Below are 9858 nucleotides of genomic sequence, written 5' to 3'. Positions count from 1 at the left end.
TGAAGCAGTTGCTCCTTATCACTTAGTAATGGTGGTATAACATTTTGAGAGAGATAAAATTAAGCCTTGTTGACAGAGAAATAGCAACATTAGGCCAGAAGAGTCGGCCATCTTGAAAATGATAACAGAGATTACAAAAAGTTTTTATACACAAATGATGCGCTCACGTGATCCTGTTGCCAATCCCAGTTACGTAGTCTATTATATTCCCGCTTTTATTGACTACAAGTAATTATTTTTATCTTTTTTCTATTCTCTAAATCTATTTTTACCCTGTTACATGTCCTTCTTTTTGTTTACAATAATAGTAGTGATAATGGTAATAATAATAATACTTAACTTTTTGACTTTATTTCTATTTTTGTCCTACATTGTGTATTACACTACATTTGTTAATAATAATAATAATAATAATAATAATAATAATAATAATGTTGTATAGTAATAATGTGGCTGTGTCACTCATCTGTCCTTCCACCTTTGGTAAATGGGCTGATGCAACTCAGTTCTTTTTTCTTTTTTTTGTAGGCCTCTCCCTTTCTCCCTCTTTTTGATATTGTTGTTGTTGTTGTTTTTGTTCATAATAATAATAATATTAATAATAATAATAAATAATAAACAATTATATATTTTATTAACTTAAAATATTCATTTAACTTAACATATTTATTTACCGTACTAACAGGTTCTTAAGCGCCCTTCGTTGTTAAGCACCTAGTTCTTATTAGGTGCCTAGCTCAATGTAGCTCTTAGCATGGGTTTGTTAAGCGCAGTACAAAACAGTAGGAGTCCAGACACTTTTTTATAAGCGTTGTGGCCACGAACCAGACTGTCAAAAGAGAATTCTTCACCACCCACCATTGTAAAGCCAGTAAAGTACTAAAGTGATTAATTAATTATTATTGTAAACCACACCTACTGTATTTATTAAGCGCTGAGTCATTATTAAACGTCCATTTTTCTGCCATTTTCTGCATAAGCTCCTACGCTTAATAACCCGTTAGTACGGTATTAACTTGTTCTTTACAAATTGTATAAATATGAATGCTGTTTTTCTTTGTTGAATAATAATAATAATAATAATAATAATAATAATAATAACAATAATAATAATAATAAATAATCCGCACTATTGGTCACCATCTTGTTTCACAAAGAAGGTTAGATCCTTCTGAGGTGTCTCGGCATCTTTTTTAGAGACTATCTGTTGGCTTGTGGCGTGCTAATGCACAAATGTGGCTTAGCCGTTCCCCCCCCCCTTCCTTCTGTCTTAGATGGCCAGATTTAACTTTTTCTTTTCCTTAGCTAATTTTTGTTTCTTATTTGTTTGTGCTTCCTTTTTGTGGTTTTTGTTATCTCCTCTGGGTTCTCCCTCTTTCCCCTATATTTTCTGGTTCTGGTTGTTGTATTTGTACATGTACATTATTTTTATAATAATAATAATAATAGTAATAATAACAACAATAATAATAGTAAGGTAATAAAAACTGCGGGTCATGATCTGAGGGATTTAATGAAAATTATACCTCGATTTCATAAATTCAGTGAACTTATCTCCAACTGTATTGGTAGATTTTATAAATTCGTTTACAACAAACTTTTTAAACTTTTCAGTTGAGTCATGGCCACCGCTGACGGTGGCCGCAGCTTCGCTTTCTCCCATAAGTCCCATTCTACGCAGAGTCAAATGATATGCCTGTCGAAAATTAGAACTGCTAACCTAAATCCATCTGTCCCTTGTTCTTCGCCATATCTTCCACTTCCAAATATGCTATTGCCCATTTTGAACTCCGAACTGAGCTGCTTTATTAGCCTGCATCTATGGTCGAAGTATCTATGGTCGAAAGCTCACGTGATCGTGCATGTGTATATAAATTTAATTAACCCAGCTAGCGTCGTCATCTTGTAGATACTGTCCTTAATTTTGTCCAAGGAGAATTTTACACTAAATCTAGATTTACCATCCTACAGCCCAGCTTTATAGAATGAGCGAATCAACAAGTGGTGAAGATGATGCTCTTTCTAGCACACAACCTGAAGCTGAAAATGATGACGATTCCGTACCATTACCCCGGCTGCCGTTATCTCTTCCACTACTACTTGCTCTAAGTGGTTCCTCTGGTGGTCTCGGCCTGTTACCTCTGCTAGCTCCAGGTGGCGCGCCGTCAGGAGTACAAAAGGCCAATAGGATAAAGAAAGATTCCTTGGCGCAAAAATATGGACAACAGGCTGGCCGATTTAGGCAAACAACAGGAAATGTAGCTGCGATAGATTTTGGAACAACATTTTGCTCTGTTGCATATACAACAAGTATAGCTAAAGATGATATCGCTACTCTCAAGCTCAATCAATATCATTCACGTGTTCCAACAGCCATCCTTTTAAAGCAAAATGGAACTAACAGTATTCAGAATTTCAATGCTGATGATCCTGTTATACGATCACCTGTCTATGAAGTTGAGTCATTTGGGTATGAAGCACAGGAACAGCATGCTAAACTTAAAGCCAGTGAAAGATCAAAATACTTGTACTTTGAACGCTTTAAAATGTCTCTTCAACAAGATGAGGTATGTTATCAGTCAGCCTTATGATCATTACTAATATATTATGTATAGGGTGTAAACAGAAACATGTCCATTCCATCATCAAGTGACATCAAGTGTCATTTAGTGGAAGTAATTGCTTTTATCTTGCAATACTTGAAGCAAGAGTTAAATAACCACTTACTTCAAAGTGGTTCTGGTGTACTAATTTCAGACTTTGACTGGGTGATAACTGTTCCTGCTATTTGGCAGTCAAGAGGAAAAAGGATGATGAGAGAAGCAGCATATCAAGTGAGTAAAGTAATCCATTAGTACACTATTTGATGTTTATACTATAGGCTGGTTTATGCACAAGTTATAAAACCATTGATCGCTTTATTCAAGTTGGTTATGGCATGCCAAAGCAAGATGAAAATAATCCTGACAAGTTGTCGTTAGCTCTTGAGCCTGAAGCTGCTGCCATCTATTGCCAAACAATGAGCAACAAAGCCATGCCTGACCACTGCAAGATTGATGGCTCAATTCAATCTGATAGATACCTTGTTATAGACATTGGAGGTGGAACTGTCGATATTACTGCTCATCGACACAATGAAGAGCAAGGAATTGAAGTCATTACTGAGCCATTTGGTAATGATTGTGGTGGCATGAAGGTTAACCACGAATTTTCTAAGCTGTTGCAAAAAATAGTAAATGATGAAAGTAACTTTGCAAAAGAGGCTTTTTCACGATACTTTGATACAAAGGAAAGTGGGGTACTTGCAACCAGAAAAGCAATTCTTAATGAATTGTTAAACAGACGATTTGAATTGGCAAAAGTCACATTTGGAAGTAAGGCCTGTGGAAAAGATTCTCTTCCAGTTGGACAAGATGACGATGACATAGCAATTGAATTACCTTACCAATTTGTTCAATTCTACGGTGTTGATGAAATCGAATCTGGTGTCGCAGCTTTGCAGGATGATCGTATTGAGCTTGATGACACAACTTTGTATATGAAGTATTCACTTGTTGCTGAATTATTTCAACCAGCCATAGATGGAATACTTAGCTGCACTGCCTCTGTTCTTGAGCGCCTGAAAGGTGATATCGACACAATTTATCTTGTGGGAGGGTTTGGAGGATGCAAGTATGTTTATGAAAAGATATCAACACTCAATAAGGCAAACTATAAAGAGCATAGCATACGAATAATTGTTCCTAAAGATCATTCGTTGGCAGTAGCCCAGGGTGCAGTCAAGTACAGGTTGGAGCCAGACATCATTTGCTCTCGAATTATGGATGCCACATATGGTACAGATATATGCCCTCCGTTTTTACCTGGACGACATGATAGGAAGTATTTTGTTGGTGTTGATTCTCGTGGCATACCAAGACGACGTGATGTTTTGCTCCATTATGTTGACAGAGGTGAAGTCATTAACAGTGACGAGGTTGTAACAGCAGAACTCTGTCCACTAAGTGATGCTGCCAAATCAATGAAGATTGATTTGTATAGTACATTAGATAAAGATCTTGAGTACATAAAAGATGAAGAAGAGAAGCCAATTCCTTCAGTGCGTAAAATAGGCGAAATAGAAGTAGATATGCCTAATGAAGAATTTCTGCCTCGAGAGAAACGTCTTGTTGAAATGACAATGGACTTCAGTCACACTGAAATACAAGTCAGGGCTCATTACACAGTAACTGGAATGCAAGTCAAAACAACACTAGATTTTTTGACTGATAATACTACACAATAGATACGACACTTTGCTACAATTATTTTTGTTTATTATAGTCATTGTGTAGTTTATTAAAAGTTGTTCAAACTATTGTCACCTTAGTATAGAAAGTTTAATTAATTCAACAATATTAATACACTACTTAAGTTAGTAAAACATAATTATTATGAATATTAGTCTATATCAAAAAATTTAAAGTTGTTTTAATATCAGTGTTTGTGTTAAGATAGCGTACTGTTGCGTCAATTTCAACAGAACTAAAATCTAAAATAACTTGAAATCGTCGCTGATCTTTATGAAGTATATCTCCTTTTGGAAGTTCAAACTTAAGTTCACCTACCTTTTCAGCCATTGGCATAATTACACCTGGTGATGGACGATCTGTCAAATATTCCAGTGAGGGCTCTTCACTTGCATAGAATGGAATGTTAATAACTTTGTCAATATCAATATCTGGTAAAACTTCATCTACAGCAACTTCATTTGACGATACAGGTGTGCCTTTTTGTAGAAAGGTAAGAAAGGCATCTTCGCATATTGGGATACCATCTTCATTGTACTTAAAGTGCTCTTTATCATGTGTCTTCGGATTATACATGACTGACACTGCTAATCCATATGTACGATTAAGGCAACGAGAATTAATTTTTGGAGCTTTTTTGTAAAGAACAGCTCCATGAGCAACAGCAAGCCTATGATTATCTGGAACTATTAAAATATAATTCATGCTTGGAAACTCTTTGGCAATAAAACTTTTAACTTTTTCGTAGACATACTTGCACCCTCCAAACCCACCAACTAAATAGATGGTCCTAAACTGAGATGATGCTTTATTCTTAGATAGCTCTAAAAGTGCCTTATGAGTGCCATCAAGAATACCTTTTATTGCTGGTGCAAAGAGATCGTGCACTCTAGAATACTTAATGTAGATAGAATCTTCCTCTATCTCAATTGCTGGATCATTCAACTTCTTCAAATTTTTCATTATATATTCCATTCCATATTGTTGAGTGATTTTGTGTGGAATTTTTACCACCAAATCTGCATCATTGTTACTTGAGCGGCCAAATATTTCCTTTTGCACTTCAAAGTCATTAAAGAGACCATAATTAATAAGCGCTTTCAAAGTGCCATCATCAGAATACAATAATTGCTGAAATGAAGTTTCTAAGTCAAAGAATTCATTTGTTTCATTTTCTCCCAAAAGTTTCTGCAAAATTCGTCCAAATTCCTTATTAACAACCATCCCACCACAGTTATTTCCTTGTGGTGCCAATATGACAGCAATCTCACCTGTTTCCTTGTTTCGTTCCTGAGCTGTGATATCAACTGTGCCACCTCCTATGTCTAAAACAATATATTGCTCTGGAGCATAGAGCTCTTCCAATGGTTTCTCACAATATTTTGCCATGTGAGATGAATTCATTGCTTGACAGTAGAGGGCAGCAGCTTCAGGTTCAGGTACTAATGACAGCTTTGATACATTAATCTCACTTGGAGACAGTTGGACTTGTGCTTTGCATGCACATGATAAGTAAAATATTCGTCCTGAACCACATAAACCAGCCTATACAGAGAGAGAGAGAGAGAGAGTAAATAGGTATTCATATCTTTCCTGTGAATGACGTTTCCAATTTATAATGATATTCATTGGGATACTGTAAATAGAAAAATTTTCGGGCCACCATTGTGGAGGCATTGCTGCACTGTTTCCAATGGAGCTCGATACACTTTCGGTAGTTTTGTAAGAAGAGCAAGCAGTTATAGCCTCAAAAGTAAAAAAATTGCAACCTTTATCTTTCTTTTTAGTAGTCTGCAACTGTTTAGAGCCACTGGAGTGACGTGGAGAAGTATAACTGACATTTTTAGCCTGTCGGTCCATTGTAGTATACCTCCACAATGGCGGCCTAAAAAATTTTCTATTTACGGTATCCCAATGAATATCATTATAAATCGGCAACGTCATTCACAGGAAAGATATGAATAAACACTGTATAGCTTTCATGACTATTTTTTAAATATCTTGCCCCACCCCAAATTGCTTATACTTACTAGATATCCAGCTTCTCTCATCATCTGTTTTCCTTTGTTTTGCCAAATTGCTGGCACAGTGATAACCCAGTCAAAATCTTGGGCAGTCAAAGCAGCACCAGCCATTGAGATGCATTTTATAAACTCATCTTTTATGTAACAGAGAATATATGCAATTACTTCAATTAAATACCACTCATTGACTTCAGTGGAGTCATTGTTTAAATTAATTGAATTAATTTTCATGCTCCTTTCAACGTTCTATAAAACATAAAGTAATCTACAAAAGAATAGCCAGTCCATATACCTTCTCATGCTGAAGCCTCATTTTCATCCTTTCAAAATAAAGAAATTTTCCATTATCACCTCGTTTGAGCCTTTGGTACTTATTCTGTGCTGCATATCCAAATGAATCTACGCTGCATTCTATTCCAACGACAGTGCCTTCAGAATTTATTCTTTCTTTTCCTTTTTTTAATAAAATTGCAGTAGGGACGCGAGCGTGATAATCATCTAATCTCAAAGAGCTAGTCTCGTCGGCTGAAGCTGCCGTGCTGTAAGCGAGAGAGCAATGTGTTGTTCCGAAGTCAATTGCGGCCACATTTATGGGCTGGTTTACCTTTATGTCGAAAGCAGCGTTCTCAGGAGAGCTAACTTCGCCGTTTACATTTTTTTTTCTTTCTCGCCTCGCTACTAGTGGCCAGTCGACTTTTTCCGGGCACTTCAGATTTTTTCCAGTTTCAGAGGCCATTGCTATGATCATCAAATCTGACAGTAAAGTCACTATAACCAGGTAGAGCAGTCAAGCAGAGTCCACTGTGAATTCCGTGATGAACGTGGCGGGTGAACTAACGCCACGGTATAACTGAACTTACCCGGGGTGTGGTTATTGTTAAACCAAGGGCCCTGGGCCCTAGCGCTAGCCCAAATAGCTTGCATGATCGATGATAATTCTCCCTAGATACTTTATACGACCCGCAAGGACGAGACTGACTTCGCTTCAAAATAATTATGGCAGCCATAAACCAAGACGTTGAGGAGCTGGCCTCTGTATTTCAAGAACTTCAGAAAATTTTGGAAAGCAAACATACACATTTGTTACAGCAACTATATCGTTTTCATGAAGAGAGGAAAAGGCAACAAGAAACGATCTCTATTCTACGGAAAGACTTAGAACTAAGCCAGTCTCAGAGCAGACAAGAAATAGAATGGTACAAGCAAGAATCAAAGAAATGTCAAAAGAAAATTCAAGAGTATGAAAATTTTTATAAACAATTAGAATCAAACCTTGCTCAACAACTGGAGGCCATCAAAAAAAGGGAGATAGAACTTAATGAAAAAGAGAAAAGGTTACAAATGCTCAATGAAGAGCTTACCTTAAAAAAGAAAAAGAATGATGAAACAAGACTTCCTCCAGATGAACAAAAAAGGTAAACCACAATTTTATATTTCAATTATAATTATTATTTTTTATAGATCAATACGAAGACGCAGTTCATCAGTGGATGGAAGGAGAATGTTACCTAAAAAGCCACAGTATGGAGTAATACACCCAGGCAGCATAACACATGATACCATTCAGCAGCAATTTATTGAATATTACACAAAGCATAAACGACAATATGGATCACAACTGAATAAGTATGGCAAGCAAAATGCTACTACACTTTGCCACATAATTCAGGTACATTTAGACTAAAGTAATTAATATCTGTATAATTTTATTCATTTGCACAAAAGATTGCCTTTGATAAAAGTATGAAAAAAATAATAGAAGTTGTTCAACAAACAATTGAAAAGAAACAAACAGATCATGAGGTTATTAAAGCAATTTCTCTATTAAGGAAAAGTCGTGTAACACTTGTAAGTTTATATTTCTATTGTCTCACTAAATTATCATTATTATCATGCTGTTATTATTAACATTGATGTATTCTTCTTTAGAGTTACGAAGCTGATATTTTAGAAATAAAGCGCTTCTTTTCACTGCCTATTTATGCTAAGGAATATACTGGCAGTCCTGAAGGCTGGGAAGAAAAAAAATATGCATATTTTATTCTACTTAACTCTTCTGATATCAAGAAACATGCAATATGCACTTCTTTAGAAAAAGAAGTAAGACATACTACAGTAGCTATATTTTAATATTAATTTATTTGATTACAAAGGTTACTAATGAATTGTTAGAGATGTTTACTAAGATTGATCATATGATAGTTGATATGGTAAAAAAGGCTGTTCATTTATCATGGGATATGGTGACTTTAGTACCCCCTGCTATTGTAGCTCAACCTGATAAATATCATGATGAATGGCAAGAAAAAAGATATAGTTATTGGAAAGAAGAAAACATGGATCAAGCTCTCAACTATTATCGTCCTGTGTTGTTCTTTAGTACTTTAGGTCATGTGGCATGTAAAGGAAAAGTGGGAAACATGTTGCCAAAAGAGCTGGCAGGAGGTATAAAATAAATAACCATGATACTATTATGACTATTGGTTTTACTAGATAGTGTACAACTCATTCCTGAGACACAACCCTTAAACAGGTATCCTTTCATATATTTTGTGTACTGAATTAAAAAGATGTAATATTATGTTTACTTATTTAGACCAGAGCACTTAAAACCTCATAAACCTTGTGTCGGTAAGTGTTATGTGTAAATTTCTGCTATCACATGTATATATAATAGGTAAATTGGGAAAACATTATGGTATAAGGAACCCTAACTAGTAGCATAAGCATTTTAAATTCAATATGACCTTTATTATTATTTTAAAATGATGTGTCTCCATTAAATTATTAGTAGCATTATTTGCTTATTAATGAAGTTTACATTATCAACAAAGAAAAGTGAACGCCATTATAGTTTTTAAGTAAACTTAAAAGTAAATACAATAAACTCAGCTATAAAAATCAGTTTGCATGGTTTACATTTAAGTTTATTCCAGTAAATAGTTTGTCTCATGCCATTAGAGGTGGGCAAACTATAGTTTTAAGACTCTAAATATAAAATGCAAAATATGGGAGTCACCTTATAACCCAAAATTATCAAAACAACTGCACCTAAATTCCTCTGAATCAGAAATATGTCCTTATTTGGTCATATTGCAAGAGCATCTCTACAGTCGCTATTATCATATCAGCCAATTCTATACTATCCACATCCTGTGAGTGACTCACCGTCTGAAAACAATCATGCCAACACTAAGGAATTTGTACCAAATCACTATATTTTACTTGGCAGTCTGGTCTCATATAGCCAGACCAGAACCTTCATATCCATGCATAAGCAGCTACTTCTTTGGAGTAGTACTAGGATAAAACAATAAATCAAATAATTGAACAAATAATTATCTAACTTCCCTATCATCTACAAGTATTTGCTGCCTATACATGTATAATAAAAGCAATACCTCTATCCTTGCCTGAGACTGGGCTGAGAGAGTGGATTACTTAAATAGGTGCATAGCAATGACTATAATAACCATGCTGTCTTACTTGGCTTCAATTTGGTTTGCCACAGTTCTACACTTTGAACTGAATTTCTAGCCTTGCAT

The 9858-nt window shown here is 35.4% G+C and overlaps 3 protein-coding genes across 3 annotated transcripts; 1 reads left to right on the top strand and 2 right to left on the bottom strand.

The window, feature by feature from the left end:
• The first annotated feature begins 1985 nt into the window (after positions 1-1985).
• Positions 1986-4285, top strand: LOC100638234 (heat shock 70 kDa protein 12A-like). The gene is made up of 3 exons (XM_003390459.1): positions 1986-2567; positions 2616-2834; positions 2882-4285. Exons 1-3 carry the CDS (start codon positions 1986-1988, stop codon positions 4283-4285), a joined length of 2205 nt encoding a protein of 734 aa, XP_003390507.1.
• Positions 4286-4445: 160 nt separating this feature from the next.
• On the bottom strand, positions 4446-5678 carry LOC109587653 (heat shock 70 kDa protein 12A-like). Its single transcript, XM_020003876.1, has one exon. It carries the CDS (start codon positions 5676-5678, stop codon positions 4446-4448), a length of 1233 nt encoding a protein of 410 aa, XP_019859435.1.
• Positions 5679-6132: 454 nt separating this feature from the next.
• On the bottom strand, positions 6133-7049 carry LOC105314820 (heat shock 70 kDa protein 12B-like). The gene is made up of 3 exons (XM_020003875.1): positions 6606-7049; positions 6320-6559; positions 6133-6174 (listed from the first exon to the last, which is right to left on the bottom strand). Exons 1-3 carry the CDS (start codon positions 7047-7049, stop codon positions 6133-6135), a joined length of 726 nt encoding a protein of 241 aa, XP_019859434.1.
• Between the last annotated feature and the right edge of the window lie 2809 nt (positions 7050-9858).

This window comes from Amphimedon queenslandica, unplaced genomic scaffold, assembly GCF_000090795.2.
Source record: "Amphimedon queenslandica unplaced genomic scaffold, v1.1 AMPQUscaffold_12493, whole genome shotgun sequence".
NCBI classification, from domain to species: domain Eukaryota; kingdom Metazoa; phylum Porifera; class Demospongiae; order Haplosclerida; family Niphatidae; genus Amphimedon; species Amphimedon queenslandica.
The sequence above is the reverse complement of the archived record's forward strand: the minus strand, read 5'-3'. Positions and strand labels throughout refer to the sequence as shown.